The sequence below is a fragment of the Anarhichas minor genome, unplaced genomic scaffold (assembly GCF_050575085.1).
Source record: "Anarhichas minor isolate MPS153535 unplaced genomic scaffold, ASM5057508v1 ptg000050l, whole genome shotgun sequence".
Taxonomy (NCBI): domain Eukaryota; kingdom Metazoa; phylum Chordata; class Actinopteri; order Perciformes; family Anarhichadidae; genus Anarhichas; species Anarhichas minor.
In genome coordinates this window covers 240,934-259,334 of record NW_027466496.1, presented here as the reverse complement: position 1 = coordinate 259,334, position 18,401 = coordinate 240,934, and the positions used below count along the sequence as shown (strand labels likewise).

General features: G+C 41.9%; 2 protein-coding genes and 1 long non-coding RNA gene across 3 annotated transcripts; 1 reads left to right on the top strand and 2 right to left on the bottom strand.

Moving 5' to 3' along the window:
• The first annotated feature begins 1,645 nt into the window (after positions 1–1,645).
• On the top strand, positions 1,646–10,460 carry LOC142971878 (phosphoenolpyruvate carboxykinase, cytosolic [GTP]-like). The gene is made up of 11 exons (XM_076112606.1): positions 1,646–2,144; positions 4,862–5,074; positions 5,175–5,359; positions 5,842–5,912; positions 6,151–6,286; positions 6,394–6,581; positions 7,094–7,256; positions 7,469–7,684; positions 8,196–8,333; positions 8,683–8,778; positions 8,988–10,460. The coding sequence occupies exons 1-11, from the start codon at positions 2,113–2,115 to the stop codon at positions 9,455–9,457; spliced, it is 1,908 nt and encodes a 635-aa protein (XP_075968721.1). The 5' UTR covers positions 1,646–2,112; the 3' UTR covers positions 9,458–10,460.
• A 439-nt stretch (positions 10,461–10,899) lies between these two features.
• LOC142971879 (sialic acid-binding Ig-like lectin 13) lies at positions 10,900–13,632 on the bottom strand. The gene is made up of 7 exons (XM_076112608.1): positions 13,456–13,632; positions 12,728–13,099; positions 11,868–12,173; positions 11,497–11,754; positions 11,322–11,400; positions 11,216–11,255; positions 10,900–11,118 (listed from the first exon to the last, which is right to left on the bottom strand). The coding sequence occupies exons 1-7, from the start codon at positions 13,526–13,528 to the stop codon at positions 10,900–10,902; spliced, it is 1,347 nt and encodes a 448-aa protein (XP_075968723.1). The 5' UTR covers positions 13,529–13,632.
• Positions 13,633–16,254: 2,622 nt separating this feature from the next.
• On the bottom strand, positions 16,255–18,054 carry LOC142971823 (uncharacterized). The gene is made up of 3 exons (XR_012959418.1): positions 17,971–18,054; positions 17,159–17,195; positions 16,255–16,674 (listed from the first exon to the last, which is right to left on the bottom strand). It is a non-coding gene; the product is annotated as an uncharacterized LOC142971823 (long non-coding RNA).
• Between the last annotated feature and the right edge of the window lie 347 nt (positions 18,055–18,401).

Sequence of the window (18,401 nt, the reverse complement as noted above, 5' to 3'; positions counted from 1 at the left end):
TCTTTCTTTCTGTGTGCGTGTTATTTTGATTGTTGGCCTTTAAAACCAGGGTGAAACATTTTAATAAGATGAGACTTAACCTCAAATATCTACAGAAGTGAGATCAGCTGACTTTTAAAGGACAAATACGATTTCTAAAGGCCGAAGTCCCACCTGTGCACACTCAAATCAAATAAAGGTCTCATTAACGCCACATGGCTAAATGACTAAAGCATGTCACAGCTTTTAATGGCTTCTTGTAGTTTTTGCCAGTTGTTGCATTTTTGAATGCTCCCTTTCATAACCGTGGACTGCCGTTGTGGCTGTATAGCAAGTAGGCATTCATTCATTGTGAATGTGTGTGCGTGAGTGTGTGTGTGTTCTCCATGTGCTTTGGGAGTATCTGTGGTTGGCTGCTGACTCTGCAGGCCCTATCAGAGAACATGAGACACAAGGGCTAAGGTTTCTCTCTTTATCTCGTATCTATGGTGTATTCCTCTGTCCAGCCCCCACCCCTTCACTCCCCTCTTGCTCACAGCCCCTCCCCCAGTGCCCAGAGAGAGAAACATGGACAGGAAACTTACCAATTGAAAAACCAGACGCCATGTACTGGTCATTTAAAGAGTATTCCTCGTCTGGAGGTCAGAACGCTTTCACCCAGGCTTATCAAAGTTGTAAAATTAATAATTAGGATTAACTGAAACCTCAGTGGGCTTCTTTACAGCCTTCTCCAAAGAGAGCAAAAGAGAACTGCTTGAAATTTGAGCTCGAGAACTGAAACGTTGTGTAACATGATGTCAAAAAGTGCATGTTTCTTTTGGTGTGAAGGAAGATAAGATGTTCAGCTCAGGTTGATTCTTTAAAAATGTATTTTGCTATTAGAGCTGAAACCAATAGTTGATTAATCGTTTGACAGAAAATCAACTGGAAACTACAGTATTTTATAATCACTTCTTCAAGCTTCTCAAATGTGAGGTTTTGCTGCTTTCCTTTGTCTTCGTTGATATAATAAAGTGTACATGTTCAGGATTCTTACTGTTTTACAAACAGTCAAGCAAACAAGCAAATTGAGCTCTGGGACAATGTATGGGAGATTTTCCATTAATCAATGAATCATTAATCTGTTAATCAAAAAACCTAATCAGCAGAAGAATAGATATAATGGAGATATAATGGAGATATAAGTAGACCCACCATATAAATGGCTTGAAACAACTTAAAAATACACTGAAAATTTGAATTAGAATACTTTATTGATCCCCGGGGAGAAATTTGTATGTTACGTAACATGATCCTAATCAATATGGTATATCATATGCAGGTTAAGATGCTATGTCAATCCACAAATAAACATACTAAGCGTGTGTGCTCAAACACAACAAGGAGGGGTGTGGGGGTTACAAACTAAATCTTGTTTAGGGTCCCCAAAATCCCAGGCCCGGCCATGAATGGACTGCAGGTCTAGACCATGCACAAATATAAGGCAACATGACAAAACCAGAACAACATTAACTTATAAGTGTAAATGTAGATTGCCCAAAACAACAGAACGGGTTGTTAACTTATCATGCTACAGTAACATGTCCATTGGGTTGCGTCAGTGTACGAGTGAGATCTATTTCCGTACCGTGTCTCGTGCTTCCGGGATGTCCCGCTACGCTGTTTTTTTTTTAGCGGTGGTGTGTGTATGTGCGTGTGCTGCTCCGCGGTGCTTCTTTTGAGACTCGTGTCAGTCGGGAGGGGCAACCGGTCGATAAGTTCGTGGTTTGCAGGAGGTATAATTACCACGACATGGACACAACCTCCGAAGAAGTAAACAACATTTTTTTAATTTGAAAGCAGGCGCGCCTCCACCTCCTCAAAGTTGAGCAGAGCACATATTTCGGCTCTCCACGTTTGAAAGCAGTGAGGCGTTCGCGGACACTCCGGGAGGACGAGATCTAGTCAGTCCGCTGGTTACATCAAGGTCTGTCCGTGTGAATGTCCACGTTGAACAAAGTGCAAGGTCCCCTCCGAGCTCAGATATGAGCAGAGACCAGCTCTAACCACCACTGCTGCTGTTCCCTCTGCTGCTAACTTAAATGTGCCTTTTTGCACTTTCATTTTTTACAAGTTAGTATTTTCACACCGAAAATGTCGTGCCTGTTGCTGGGAGTAATACGAAGGTGAGTAATTGTGACTTAAAAAAAAAATGGATTTAAATTGTTTTAGCTTCGTGAACAATATGTTTCTTTGTACTTAATCTCATGTTTAGAGAGTATCGTTAGGCTATATGCTTCAGAGTCGTTCAGAATGCACAAATCGGCTACATCTGCGATTTAAATGCACTTTAATTTCAGGCTTACAACTAAAAAGTACCTCCATTTGGTAACACAATGAATAACAATACAAGTTTATAGCTACTTTTCCAGTAAGATGAGACCTGGATCCTTAAATCCTCATTCGCTGTCTGAAACTTGTCCAACTTGATCTCAGACACAAACCTCAGGCCGGATGACACTGAGCAAGGACTTTTAGCTTAACTACACACAACGTTACTCCACACTTGTTTCTGAAAAAAAAAGTCTGTCTTTCTGCATTCTTCATCCCCCCCCCCCCAGGCTTTGTGATGAGACCCCATCACACAGGGACTCTGGAGTCAATGTGAGCCCCCCATGGCATCGTGTGGTTGCTGTTATTGTGTCACTAAAGATGCATGTGAGCGAGACACTGACCCCGTGTTAGTGCATGTCAATATTTATAGTCGTCACTCCTCTTATTTGCCTGAATGTCCTGGAGTATGTTCCGTGTGTGGTTTATTTTTTTCTCCGGGTACTCGCTGTACCATGTGTGAAGTATTGCGCACGCGTGCATGCTTTAAGTGGTACTCCGGGTTTGCTGCTGGATCTTCTGCAGACTCTGCCCTAAAGAAAAGGCGGCTGTTGACCGGAAGGGAGTGTGGGCGTGTCGGGTTGTGTTGACTGAGGATTGGCCTGTGGATTTGGAGGTGTGTATGGCGGAAGAGTTGCCCAGCTGGAAGCTAGAGGCAGACAAAAAAAAATAAAAAATGGATACCAGATCTAAGTATGAAGGATGGATCTATGTTACATCTATAAAACGCAGGCCTGCTTGTTCATCAGGTATGGGGGATGGGTTGAGGAACGGGGAGACACAAGCTTGACAGGAGGATGAATGTGTTGGGGATGAACCAGGAGCACAAGTCATGAGTCTAAAAAAAATTGGAGGCCTAGGTAATTGATTTGGGGGGAAGAGACGTCCTGTGGAGCTGTTTTAAAGGAGACTGATTCATCCGTTTTTACTGACAACGTGCCTTTTATTTTTTTGGCGATCAAGGCTGCTGAGATGAATGAACAGTAACGCTAATGTTCTTTTTAGATCCCCCTTCAGCGAATCATTCTTCTGTTCAGATCGTGGTCAAAAACCCGAAAGATCCTCTGAAAACTGTCAGTTGTCTGCCACACATCAGCCATGTTTCTAATTCCCTCTTTACAACAAAGGGCACAGTACTTTACTTTCTTATATTTGACTGATGCTCAATTCTAGCGTCTTTTAAGGAGGATAATAACTGTGAAATTAAAATAAAAATGCAGATTTTTTTTGAACTTCATCGTTTGTTTGATTCTGATTGTCTGTCACCTGAACTTTGGTGGGCGAACAGGAAGACAATACCCTCTTCAGTATGAAAACTGACCTTAAACTGCATGCTAAAAGTGTGTTCAACACAAACTGGAGTCTGTTCATGATTGATCGCTCCCGCATCACTAATTAAACGCGGCACAGGTCACTGGTTAAGGAGTTTGAACCCTGCGGTCGCATTAGACGGCTCTCCGCTCTTTGCCCTGTCAGAGCTGCGTGTTATTGTCTCTCTGTGTTCCTGCTGCCCGTGCCCCCTTTTGTGCGCTCCAACCAGATTTGCTTGTGTGTCTGCATGCACAAGTCGACGCATGTCTGTGCGCGCGTGATGCGCGCATAATGGAGCGCTCGGTGCAGCCAATTGGGAGCCGCGTGGCTGCACTTGACGGGACCACCCCATTGTCTGTGAAACAACAAAGTAGAAGAGTGTGATTTGTATTCCCAGTAGAGCAAGCCATTGATGTGGGACTGTTTATGGGTGAAAATAGTTTTGGCTCAAATGCTTATTTGCAGGGCTTCTCATTTGAGGATACAGGTTTACGAATTGTTGTTTTTTTTTCACATTTTTAAAGAGGTCACCCGGGGTCCTCCACATTGTCCACAGACAGACAATGGGTGTGTGTGTGTGTGCTTTGTTTTCTAATATGGACACACAGGAAACGCGCACACACGCAGGCTTGTGTTTTTTTTAACAGCTTGCATATCCACTGCCCTCTCAGTGGCCGGTGTTAGTGAATATCATGGGCCCCGGCCCCCCCGCATGCCCCCCTCTATATGTGGAGAAGTCTGTTCGAGGCTCTCAGGTTGCACTAGTAACTGCACCAAAGGGCATCTTGCTATTTCTGCTGACGCATGAAAAGAACACAACTCCAGTTTGGGCGTTGTTTAAACTTGTGTTTAAAGTGTTTGTGCTACCTCTTCCAACACGAGGTCTGTAAGTAAAAAGAAAAAGGCAGACAAAATTATATCTGGAGCAAAGTTAACCTCGTAAGAGACGGAACTTGTCTTAACCTGCTAAACGGAGTGTCTTCACCTGAGTCAGAGAGCTGTTGACACCAATGTCCTACACATGGGAAGTCCACTAAGTGCTGCTGTTCATGTTCTCATCATCTCAAAACATGGCACGATATATATTTTATGTATAGGATTAAACTGTACGCTCCATCGGCGTGGTTGGAATGTCCCTAAGTCACAAGTAAAGGTCCCAAAAAAGAAGTAACGAATTACCTAAATGCCCGATCTCTTTCAGACGTGGCGGCGTCGGGGCGAGAGTCGGGGTTCGGTCTCTGGCCTCCATCGCCTCGCTGCCCCCGGCGGTGGCCGAGTTTGTGAAGAGAGCGGTGGATGAGTGTAAGCCCACCGGTGTGCATGTGGTGACGGGGACGCCGGAGGAAGCGGCCAACATCCTGGCCGGTCTGGAGAACGAGGGGATGGTCAAGAGGCTGTCCAAATACGAGAACTGGTAAGGGCTTTTAAAATTCTGTGTCCCAAATTACATGCGTTCAGTGGCGTGCATTTACGTTCTTTTGCATCGCGCTTTGATTCCGCCTCTGTTTTTGCAGTTGGTTGGCACGCACAGACCCAAAGGACGTGGCTCGGGTGGAAAGCAAGACTGTGATTGTGACCAAGAGCCAGAGGGACACCATCCCCATCCCTGCCGGGGGGGCGAAGAGCCAGCTGGGCAGCTGGATGAGCGAGTCTGACTGGCAGACAGCCAGAAAGGAGCGCTTCCCGGGCTGCATGGCAGGTACAGTGGTGCATGGAAACAACATGTTATGTCCCTTGTTGTCATAAGGTGTGCGTTTTCAACTTCCCTTTAAAACTTGTAAAGTTTTGAGTGGTAATAATTGTCCGATCCGTACATCCTGCCTGTGCACCTCTCGACAGAGATGAGAAAGAGTGTGAATCCTTGGTGTTGTTTACATCCAGTCTTCTTCTTCCTCCCTGCCATTGTTGGTATATTGCTGCATTTTTTTGCATGTTACCCCCATGTTCACCGTGTCTTGGTGCATGTTACAAACAAAACGGGGACCCGCTCGTTGAAAACATTGTTCCATAATGCTGCTAGTGGTCATAAACTCCACAGGGTGCTGCTGAAGAAAAGGTTCTGATATCTCTTGCCTAATATAACCACCGTATCAACATGTGTCTATCGATACACTGCTGCCTGTAGTGGAAAAATAAACTGCACTAAAGTGTTGTTCACGCTCCTTTGTGTCCTCTCTGCAGGCCGGACCATGTATGTGATTCCCTTCTGTATGGGTCCTGTAGGCTCGACTCTGTCTAAATATGGAGTCCAGGTACTGACCCGACTCCTCCACACTTTATACTGGGGGGGGGCCATGTAATAAACAATAAGCCTGCCGTGTTGTAGCTCTAAAAATGACTTGCTCTGTTGCTATAAATTGCCGTGATTTGTTACAGTAATTTGTTCCGCTGTATATTCTAATATATTACTGTAGCACTTTATAGTTGTATTATTTACTGACTGTTGCAGGTTGTGGATCAGGGTGATGAAACATTTTGTTCTGCTTGAAGGTGACCGACTCGCCATACGTCGTGGCCAGTATGGGGATCATGACTCGTATGGGCACACCTGTGCTGAACAAACTGTCTGAAGGGGCGGAGTTTGTCCGCTGTCAGCACTCTCTGGGACGGCCTTTACCACTCAAAGGTACGCATTCTAAGAGCATGAAACAAGTCGTTTAAGTGCGTCTTATTGCTTGAAACTTACAAGATCTTACAAATTTCCCCCACTCTGGTATTTCCCCCTCTTTCCAGCCCCTCTGGTCAACTCGTGGCCCTGTAACCCGGAGAAGGTGCTGATATCTCACCTGCCAGACTCCAGGCAGATCATGTCCTTCGGCAGTGGCTACGGAGGGAACTCTCTCCTGGGGAAGAAGTGCTTCGCCCTCCGCATCGCCTCGCGCATCGCCAAGGACGAAGGCTGGCTGGCCGAACACATGCTGGTGCGTGTGATACATTGCTGCCTAAAGCCTGCGCCTCATGCCTCACACATTAAAGAGAGACATTAAAGAGAGAGGAATTAAAAAGATGCTCGTTTGTTTCTGTAATAAAAGTGTGATGATCTAAATTATGTAAGGAATCGAGATTCATGCTGTTACATGTGTCAGTCAGCTTTGTGAACGCAGTTTTTTTTAAATTTTTTTATTTTTTTATTTATTTATTTATTTATTTATTTATTTATTTTTTTTAAATATGATCATTTGAGAAATGCAAACATGTTTTTGATTGATCAATCAAATTATATGCAAACATACAGGGAAAAATGTAATAATAAATAACAGATTAGGCCTTTTTGAAGTTATTTACAGGAGAATTTGGGAAAATTAAATTGTTGGTCCCAACAAAAAGTATCTGCAGGCCAGTATCAACATCTCTTCCTGTGATGGGATTTACTTTTGGTCATTAATATAACTTTGGCCAGTATTGAATATTCTTTCTTTCTCTCCCCTCTCAGATTCTGGGTATCACCAACCCTCAGGGAGTGAAGCGTTACGTCGCGGCGGCCTTCCCCAGCGCCTGTGGTAAAACCAACTTGGCCATGATGAAACCATCTCTGCCAGGCTGGAAGGTTGAGTGTGTGGGCGACGACATTGCGTGGATGAAGTTCGACGGCCAAGGTGAGAGGGGGAGGAGGATGTCCCGCGCGCATAGAGTCACTCGCATAGGTGACGAATCTCTGAATGCTCACGTTACACGTGTGTGTGTGTGTGTGTGTGTGTGTGTGTGTGTGTGTGTGTGTGTGTGTGTGTGTGTGTGTGTGTGTGTGTGTGTGTGTGTGTGTGTGTGTGTGTGTGTGTGTGTGTGTGTGTGTGTGTGTGTGTGTGTGCAGGGAAACTGAGAGCCATCAACCCGGAGAACGGTTTCTTCGGTGTGGCTCCCGGCACCTCAGACAAGACCAACCCCTACGCCATGGCCACCATCGCCAAAAACACCGTGTTCACCAACGTTGGCGAGACCAGCGACGGAGGAGTGTGGTGGGAGGGCCTCGACCCCCCCGCAGGCGGGGTCACGCTCACAGACTGGCACGGAAAAGCCTGGCAGAAAGGTAACACCGGCGTGCCCAGGCTGTTATGAAGGCATCAATCCAAAGTGTCCTGCTTGTAGTTCAGCAGTTCTAGAGAACCTCATTGAATACTCAGCAGTTTTACTGATTTCATTTTAGCTTGACTCACGTGTTTGTTTCTTTGCCAACAAAGACATCAGTTATAATTGTTGTTAGGCCTCAAACAGAGCAGGCAAAGCTCGTATAAAACGTGTGTATATATATATATATATATATATATATATATATATTACTCTTTGGATAAATCAAACTAATATGTAAAGAGTCAACTGAACAGCCAGAGTGTAAACAGTGCCATCTAGTGGTATGTTAAAGCAATGCCACCTATAGAAATGGAGAGACCTGTGGATCAGACACAAGTATGAACCATGACATTCAGATGTAGATTATTACAAAGTCCTTATTTTTTTTTTTTTTTAGAAGATTACTGTGACGTTGAAGGTAGACTAAACTGTTGTTTCCTGTTTGTAAAAAAAAAAAAAAAAAAAAAAAGGAAGCTCGACCCCGTGTGCCCACCCCAATTCCCGCTTCTGTGCCCCGGCGGCTCAGTGTCCCATCATTGACCCCCGGTGGGAGAGTGAGGAGGGCGTTCCCATCGACGCCATCATCTTCGGTGGCAGGAGGCCGGAAGGTTGGTGCTGCTCTCGTTGAGCATCCAGAGTTTTTCTCTCAAAAGTCTCAGACTTTATTTGAATATTATCAGCATTTTCATGCATGTTTTACCTCTCGAAGCATTTAGTCGTTAGTCTTCTGTGGTGTGACTGTCACAGAGGGAAGTGAGCTAAATTAGTCTAACTTGCATTGCAACCAGAAAAGGAAGCCCACAAACATCATGCACAATGACGCGGTGCTCGTGTTGTCTTCTTCTTTTAACACATTACATGTTTGAGTCGTTACAGTTTGTGTTGCACGTCAACGTGAGAAGTCGCGCAGCACACGAGCGGCAGTGCATTAAACGTGATCAAATGTTGACGTTGTAGGAGTCCCTCTGGTGTACGAGTCCTTCAATTGGCAACACGGAGTCTTTGTTGGAGCCTCCATGAGGTCTGAAGCCACGGCAGCTGCTGAGCATAAAGGTACTAACGCGCACCTGATCTCCATGTGGTCTGAGTCCCTGTAAAATACATTCGTACTGATTTACAGTTCTGATCTGGTTGACTATTTGTTGATATTGTGACATCACCTATGATGTTTCAGCCATTGCAGGGCTTTCCTGTTGATGAGGTGTTTTATGATAATAGGACGTTACTAGTGCTGTTACTAAAGCCAATTCTTTATCCTCCAGGCAAGGAGATCATGCACGACCCCTTCGCCATGCGGCCGTTCTTCGGTTACAACTTTGGCGACTACCTCGCTCACTGGCTGAGCATGCAGAGCCGTAAGGCCCCCACACACCTGCCCAAGATCTTCCACGTCAACTGGTTCAGAAAGGACCCGGCGACCGGCGCCTTCCTCTGGCCCGGCTTCGGCGAGAACGCCCGCGCGCTGGAGTGGATCTTCAAGCGCTGCAGCCGGGAGAGGGAGGACGAGGCGGCCAAGAGGAGCATCATCGGCTGGCTGCCAGAAGATGGCGCCATCGACACTAAAGGTCTGAGCGGCAACGTGGATATGGGCGCCCTGTTCGACGTGCCCAAGGCTTTCTGGCAGAGGGAGACGAAGGAGTTGAGAGCCTACTTCACCCAGCAGGTTGGCGCTGATCTGCCAGCTCAGGTGGAGGCTGAGCTGAAGGCACTGGAGGACCGAGTGCACAATTAAAACGCTACGGACAGGAAGTTCAACCAGAAACAGGGCTGTAGTCACTGATGACTCAGGATTCAGATCATTAGGGTGCACTTATTAAGAGTCACTGGCTGGGTTTACACACACAGAGAACTTAGTTCTATCACCACAGATTGGGTTTCATCCATGAAATACAGGTATAAGAGAGTTCTAGTACTCGCTGCTCAGTAAAGATGATTTATTCAGTTGTTTTTTTCAATAATGAATAAAAAACTATGCCTCAAAAAGACCAATTGCCAGGCCAGCAGTTAACTTTCTCTGTGTGTGTGAAAACACAACCAGTGACTCTCGTGTTTCTCTTTGGAATAAAAATGCCAGAGATAAAAAGCTAATAATCTATAATGCAACAACTTTGTGAAAAGACTTCCCACTAATAACACTGGTGAGAGAGACTGGTGGTAGGAGGGAGGTTTGTCTCGACATGAAGGTTAGATTTCTTTGACGTTGTCAAACTCCTCATATAGAGAAGCTAATCACTACCTCCATTCACTCACAAGACCTGGCATTGTACTAAAACACAATCAACACGGCCTTGTGGTGCCTTTTGAGACGTTTAACAATACAACGTCCAGGTTGATAAGGTTTTCAGGCTGAAGCCCAAACATCTGTTTTTTGCAAATTTCGGACAAAAAAAGTTACGCATATTTTTTTTAAGTGAGTTATAGCACCAGATCTTTTAATACACTATTGACTTGAGTCTCAGGAACTGCCCTTTCTATTTTCAATTAAGCTTTATATTCAAATCAATTTATATCAGAACACCATTAAGTACTCGAAACACCGTTTTCCACTGGGCGTTACTATGCATAATTCATTTTGCCGCTTATGTAATGTTTGTGATTAAGTTGTGTGATTTTCAGGTGGTGTTTACACGCAATATGTGAAATGTTGGACCAATAAATGCAACTGAGATTAATAGGTAATTTTAGAAGTTGTATGGTTTTTATTACGGTGCAATGAATAAATGTCTTCAAATGTGTCTCATGTTCATTTTTGAAGTTATTAAAATACAAATAAAAAATGGAGAATGCAAAAAAAAAAAGTAAGAAGCGAGCTCAGTAAATGACACAAACATTTAAAAGGTAAATATAATCTTGTAGTACAATGTTAACATGTGAACAGAGCTGTCTTTCAGAATACTTCCCTATTGAGAGCTTGGGGACATCTATTTGAAGTGATCTGATAACACATTTCCGATCACACAGCCACCCATATGAAGTCCGTTCAAAAATATAGATGATGGTATCTCGATGACTGGCTAAAACTATCTGAGCTGCAGGAGTTCCCCTTTAATTAACTGTGAGCAATGAAGATTGCACTTTCTCCTGTTTCTTTTTCAACATAAACAGAGATGAAACTTCTTGTATAAGTAAAAAGCATACTAAGAATCCAACCCAAATGTGACCACAAGACAACACTCATTTTCTCTTCACTTGAGCGTAGAGATCCTCTGGGACGTCAGCAGTCTGTGCAACGTTTGCCGAGTCGGACACTTTGACCTGTGCATACAGCGTGTCCTGCTGCTGTCCACTGTCCCGCACCGAGACAGAGGACGGTTCAGGTCCGCGCCTCGAGAAGTTGATCTCGCTATAATGGACGTCTTCTTCTGTTCTCGCTGTCTCTTCAACAGTCAGACTCTGCAAATAAATAAATAAAGCAAAAAGGAAGTGTTTGTGAGCCTTCAGCCGGATCCTTCCAAATGATTACAGAACTACAAAGAGTTTATGTTCTCACCTGACTCTGTTGTGCAGTTGGATGTGTTGACTTCAAACGCCTGGAAGACAAAAGGTTGGGTTCAATATACAGAGTGCCAGAAGAAGATTTAATTTGTGATACTTACCAAACACAGACAACCAGACAGATGAGTACGATGATCCCAATGATTCCTCCAAGAACTGAGCCCAATTGTAGAAGGTTAACTTCGCCACAAGACAAGATGGAAAAAAAACAAATAGAAGTGACTAAATGAAGACAATGTGAACATGTGACATTATCGAAGTCCTTTTAATAGTTACCTTTAATAGTCAGAAGGTTCTCTGATGTTTGATTACCAAGCTCATTGGTGGCCACACAGTAATAAACTCCTCCATCAGTGACATGAAAGCTGTAAAAGTCTCCTTCAGATACATTGACGGGTCCATCTTTGCTGATCTTGAACCAGGTGAAGCGGCTGACGGGAGGATTGGCTCTGCTGGAGCAGGTCAGGTTCAGCCAGCTACCTGCTGACACCGAACCTGGTGGACTGATGGACGCCGAGGTGTTCTTGGGAGCGTCTGAGGAGAATGTGAAGGAGATGTGAGGAAAGAGAGCAGCATCAGAGCCTGAACGAGATCCTTAAGAGAGAAGAATCATCGTGTGCTGACAGGATCCAATAACAAACACTTACATGAAACACTGAGAGGCGTTGTCTCCTCTGATGTCTTGACATCTTTTCCTTCATTCACAGGATATCTGGCAGAACAGGTGATGATGAATCCATCATGTTTGTCTGACAGAGTGATGATCTTCTGGATTTTAGTTGTGAAGGTTCGATCTGTGTTTTCCTCTGTCATGATGTGAGGGTCTTGTTGGAGGTTCCAGGTGAGTTTAGGAGGAGAGTGTGGACAGGGAGTGAAAGCTGAGCAGCTTATAGAGACAGACTCCTTCTCCTTCAGATCACCTGAGATCTCAATCCTGGGGCTTGGAGGAGAATCTGTGGTTTCAAATCAAATACAGATTGTACACTGAAGAACACAGCAACAAGACCAGGAGTCTACTGCCATGCTAGCAGTACTCTTCTACATTTGAGAGCAAAATATTGTACTTTTACTCCACTAACAGCTTTTGGATTGTTCCTTAATATAAAAAGAAGAACGTGTTTGTTCGGGGCTTCTTGTCATTTTTCTGATGTTTCTGAGTTGTTAACAGAAATCACTTTTTTTCTCCTTTCCTCTCTCATTAATCACCTCACGACCCCTCAGATTTATCTTGTGACCCTCTGTAGGGTCTGTAGGGAACTCATGAGACTTCCCCTTTTTCAAGTGTTAAATGCAAAGGTCTGCATGAACAGGCAGCTTCATCATGGGACTATTTATAGTAGAGCACAAAAAATATTATATTGATCCATGAAGTGTAAACATTTCATTCTCTGGTTGGTCTCTGTAGCAGATATTTACATTCACATTGAAGGTTAGCTTCAACTGATATCACATTTTATTCTAAACAATAACATCATAGACTGACTGATAAAAACCAAAACTCTCTTACCTCGAACTGTTATTTGAAGAGGATCACAAGAAGCTGTTGCCAGAAATGGTCGGTTCTCAATCCTGAAGTAGTACGTGTCTGTGTATGATGTGATTAAACTGGAAAATAAAGTGGTGCAGTTTTTCTGACTCAGGTCTCCAGTTAGATTCATTGGATAGATGTTATCCTTCCTGCTACTGTTGAAAATCACATTATTTGGTTTTGGGCCATTTTTAATCCACATTCCGAAGGTTGTTCTTGCGCTGTTGAAGTCCTTCTCTGGTTTACTACTGAAGTTACATGGGATTTGCAAACAAGATCCAGTCAGTGCTTCCATCTCTTGAGGTGCAGTAATGACTAGATTTAGATTCGGAACACAAGCAGCCAAAGCACCTGTGAAACAGACTAATGATCAACAGTGGTGAGTAACGTGTAAATAAACAACAACAAAAACATGAAGAGAAATATACTTCAGCAGTAATATTTTGCATTGTGATCTTTTTTTCCTTGAACAGTTTTTGTATTGATTCATGTTTTTGGTTTTACAACAACTATCCCCCACGAGGCCGACCCCAGTGGTGACCAAACCCGTCTATATCTCCAAATAACTAAGTCAGTCTCGTCTCAGTGACAAAAGAGCTGACGCAGAGAATACAGATTGTAACATTCACATGAATTTAGGGTAAAATGATATGTGTCAAATAGTAAATGATTCAAGAGGAATACAAGTGACTGAACCAAAAGCTCACCTGAGAGAAAGAAGACACTCAGTAACATGTTGGCTGTCACCGTTCTCACAGACCGGACTGCCATGACACTCATCACCTGGATTCACAAACACAACAGTGGATTTTACAAAGCGTTCAACATGCTCTGTACAACCACAAGTTCCTGTGTGTTAAGAGACCACCGCTCACAAGACTGCAAATGTGTACGACTCAGAGTGTTAGATGAGAATAAAACCATGAGTGTTGTCTTACCAAAGAAGCCCACATCAACAAGAGAGTGACAAATAGATCCTTTGGTTGGTGGTTTTAAAGAGAAAATAATGCAATTCATGAATTTCAACAGTCCAACAATCCAACTTCCCTTTTTTAGCTGTCGTAATTTAAAACCGAGACAACTTACTTTGAATTAAGAACACAGAGTGAGTGCAATTTTATTTTTTATCAGAGTTATTACAATTTCATCATTGAATAAATGATTTACCCCAATAGCTAAACATTCTGCTTCCTCTTCTCTCAAATATCTATTAAAATCTTTAAAAAGTACATTTGATAAACACCAGCAGACAAAAGGTCAGGATTATTCTGTTTTATATTTAAAAAGAAAAACATGAAAATGTCCCATCAAGGAGCCAGTTTCACACAGATTATTGCAGAAACTGTATCTGTTGTTGTTTTCCTTCATAAAGGAACATAGAGGGGAAAATACTGGAATCCTTGAGAAGCAGAGGAAAAGGACTCGCCAAGCAGTCAGAACAATATAAGGCACTCAATGGCATGAATCATACGGAAAAGGCTCAGATGGGCAGCTACTCTTTACAACTCATTGATATTTTATCCACCCGTGAGTCCTGACACACAGTTTTGTTCTCTGTGCCTTTAAATATGAAAACAGAAGTTCAACAAGTAAAACGCTAGTCAGTCCTCTGGATGCTTCTGCATTGATGCTACAAGTAATCAGACAATTTGTTGATGAATAACTAGAATTAAATATATCATAACTAGAATAAATAGAAATATGAAAGACTGTTTTCTACCATTTGCCATTTGATCCTAAAATGATTGATTGTAGCAGACATCAACTTACATTGGAGTGAGTGTTTTTCCTCAGTGCAGCCGTGCTGTCTGACCAGGTCAATGCAGAAGTCACAGGTCTATGAACCAAGATGGACTGTGAAAGGAAGGAGGAGTTAATGGAAGGTGGGTCAAAACATCACTGCTGGTGTTCTTGCAAATGGTAAATAAAGCTATAATTCACACACTTGTGTGCACATTTGTACTACAACCACTGTTGTAATCTGAAAATACCACAACGTCCATTAATTTACCAGCCAATGATTAAATGAAAGTATTCTAAATGAAGAAATGACACATTTAGAGTCACAACAATGCATATTATGAGATGGAACTGATTATTTAAATTGTTAAGAGCTTGCATGCGTAGAGAAACACTCTCTCTCTCCTTGATTATTACATGCAGAAATAACTTTATTTATAGTGGATGCATTTATTGAATATTGTTCATGTTGAAATTAGATTATTAGGATCTTTCTGTTATTGAAAAAGGTTTTTATTCTCTGGATTCTGACTTTGACTCTACATGGTGTTTTTGTACCATTGTCTCACTTCATTGGACAGTCTCCTGTGAACTTTTGTGTTTTTGTCATCTTAAAACATTTACATGCACCTGCACTTTTCATCTGAGTCGTGTGTTTTGGGTCCATGTCTTGCTGGTTTCCAGTGTAGCTTAATACATATGTACATATTCAGGTGATGATGAATCCATCATGTTCGTCTGACAATAATAATAACTCATAAGGTCCCCTTTAAGGATGAATACAAAAGAAATAGCAACATTGTGTGAGTCTGCTCTTTTGTACATGATAATTCCTGTACTTATTGTTCTTTTAATGCAATATCCTATAAAATCCTACATGTTCCCATCCTTAGTACACACAACATATACTTTGAAATGAAAATCTCATTTCTCAATGAATACATTTTATTGTAGAAAATGATTTATCACAAGTGAGAATCCTGCAGAATCCGACTAACCAACTTCCCCTGTGTACTTGAAAGTTCTCAGAATTTGTTGAGGGCTTTGCACATGCCTTACCCTCCACCACTTCTCCTTATTAGTCTGGTTGATAAGCCACACAGCTGAAACAAAGGTTTCTCATCACATTCAGAGTGTCAACACCAACTAAACGTGTGAGAAACTTCACAAACAAGTATCTGCCTCGATGAATATCATGTACATTGAATTTTAGTTGTGCTGCAGTGAATGTGATGTCCTCCTGAGGATCATTAATAATGCACTATTAACTGGACTCCTAATCACGTGGATTTATATATATATATAACAATAAGTCTTGATTTGTCATTTCAGTACATAGACTGTTTGCACTGTATGAACACCCCACATATTAAACCATATTATCTGTAGGGGAACGTGGGCTTTCCACAGTATGAGACAACGAGTTAATTAGTCAGTTATAAATACAACTTATTCTCAGTTGTCGTGTTGAGCATCAGAAATATTTGAACCAAATGAAGTCAGATATTACGACATCATAAAGATACAAGCATTCATGTATATACTTCACGTAACTCACATAACATAATGATAATAATGACATATTTGAACAGGTGAAAGTATGAACTTCATGTATTTTACACGCACAGAAACCGTAATGCTGACTTCTGCACATTATATCAGCCGTTACCTCCACAGTTACATAGCAATCATGAGTCTGTGTGTACATGCTAAATGATAACATAAGTGACAACACTTTCTGCTGATTGAAACACATCATTTTTTATTTTATTTAACACACTTTACATGCATCCAATGGAAACACCAGCTAAGCAATACAAATGATGTACATGGTCCAGGCATGTGTTTTGTATCTTAAGAACAAATAATAAAATCTGGTGCCAGGAATCAGTTTAACATGAGATAAAATATGAAAGAGGATGTTTTTACTTTTGTGTTGTGATAATTTTAACAAAGACAACAGTGCAGAGAAAGCACATATAAACATGATTAACTATTCCTCTTTAAAGAACGGAAGACCCTTAAGTATTAAGAGAAGATCTACACACATTGTGTAAGTGGCACACTAAGACTAATGAATACAGAACATATAACACAGTTGTCGTTCCATATCATCTTCTTCCTCTTCTGGCTCATGATGGATGTAACTCAACCACGCTGTTAACATAGTCCGCTTCTACTGCTTGCTGCAGCAGAAAGAGTTTTAGTTACTGCCAAGATGAACACAGATGCAACATGTCTTTTGTGTTACAGATGTGTCAGTGTCACAGGGCCTCACATTAGAGAACAGCAGACTGAACAATCCACCAACTAAATTAGGCCCTCAAAGAACATGTTAAACCTCACACACACACACACACACACACACACACACACACACACACACACACACACACACACACACACACACACACACACACGATAGTGTTCGCCATATCATCTTTATAAGGTGATAACATGTCAATGTTGTGTTTACAGCTTGTTGGACTGCCCCTTAATCAATGAATGCAGGTTTAAAGCTGTTTTGACTTTGTGTTGTTTCAAACGTTCTTTATGTAGATTTAATTTTTGTCGGTATTCATTTCTGATGTTCTGTTTTTACGTATGAGTGAATGGAACCACTTTATAAAGAAATAATAATGAAATAGCTCTCCTCATCTCATATCTTACCTCCTGTGGTTTGGTGGAGCGTCTTGATCTAAACCAGCTGGATGAAAAAGAAGAATGAATGAATTCGTTGGTAACACTTTATAAGTCTATAATGCTTCATAAACATACTTTGTAATGCATTTTCTTTCATCACGGCATCATTATGCATTTTATGATGACATATAAGGTCCAGTATCATAATCATTTATAATTGCTGGTCACTCGCTGACATTTGCAAGGATAGTAGTGCATTATAATTCCCATAGCTGTAATACATTATCATTGTTTTAGAAAGCATTGCACTCACTGTTATAATACATTATAATGTGGTTATACGTTACTCTGTGGTTATTGTTTTGATTTCAGTGAACATGTTGTGTTGTTATTTAGTAGAATTAATTAAATGTTTCTTCACTTTTCTTGAAGCAAACAGTGCCCACTTAGAGTAACTTATAATCACATTATAATGCATCATTAAAAGATTCTGATATATTATTACAATGGGAGTTATAATACACTATGATCCTTGTAAATGTCAGTGAGTGACTAGCAGGTATGAAGTGTTGTACTTGACCTTATACGTCATTGTAAAATGCTTTATAATGTGTATAATTATTGTCATCATCATTATGAATATTGATGGTGTATTATGCATTAATGCATTACAAATGTATTCATAATGTATTATAGACATGGGCTTAGAGAGTAGAAAGTGTTTTTTTGGGGTTATTTTGTAATGACAGTGATCTGTCTCATACATTCCAACCACATTTAAAATGAGACCAGCTGGTGTGTATCTGCAGACGATCGTATCGTAGAAAAGTTTATCTCACCACTCAAAGATGACCAATGTGCTGACGAGCATTACGATTCCCAGGACCTTCACTATGACTTGAGCACCAACCCGTTGATCGCCTGCAACACAACAGCATGGTCACCTTCTGAAATGTTATGACTCCAAAACATCTCAAATCATAATTCCTGCAGCTACCTTCAAATACCAACTGACGTCCAGTCGATAGCTGAAAGTCCAGCTCATTTCTGCATCCACAATAATACAATCTGCCTCCATCACTGCTGCTCACTTTAAAGCCATAAATCTGTTCATCAACTTTGATCAGTGTCAGTCTGCCATCATCGATCATGAACCACACAAAGGTGTTAATGGGAGGGTTTCCTCTGCAGGAGCAGGTCAGGTTCACCAAGCTGCCAACTGACACTGGATCAGTGGGACTGATGACCACTGAGGGTCAGGAAGACTTGG

Excerpts from the sequence above, each read along its gene's own strand:
- LOC142971878 (XM_076112606.1), top strand. The coding sequence starts at position 2,113 with ATGTCGTGCCTGTTGCTGGGAGTAATACGAAG. Across the intron at positions 7,257-7,468 it reads GATGAAGTTCGACGGCCAAG|GGAAACTGAGAGCCATCAAC; the intron begins GTGAGAGGGGGA and ends GTGTGTGTGCAG. Across the intron at positions 8,779-8,987 it reads GGCAGCTGCTGAGCATAAAG|GCAAGGAGATCATGCACGAC; the intron begins GTACTAACGCGC and ends TTTATCCTCCAG.
- LOC142971879 (XM_076112608.1), bottom strand. The coding sequence starts at position 13,528 with ATGAGTGTCATGGCAGTCCGGTCTGTGAGAACGGTGACAGCCAACATG. Across the intron at positions 11,755-11,867 it reads AACGCCTCTCAGTGTTTCAT|ACGCTCCCAAGAACACCTCG; the intron begins GTAAGTGTTTGT and ends CATTCTCCTCAG. Across the intron at positions 11,401-11,496 it reads GAACCTTCTGACTATTAAAG|TTAACCTTCTACAATTGGGC; the intron begins GTAACTATTAAA and ends CTTGTGGCGAAG.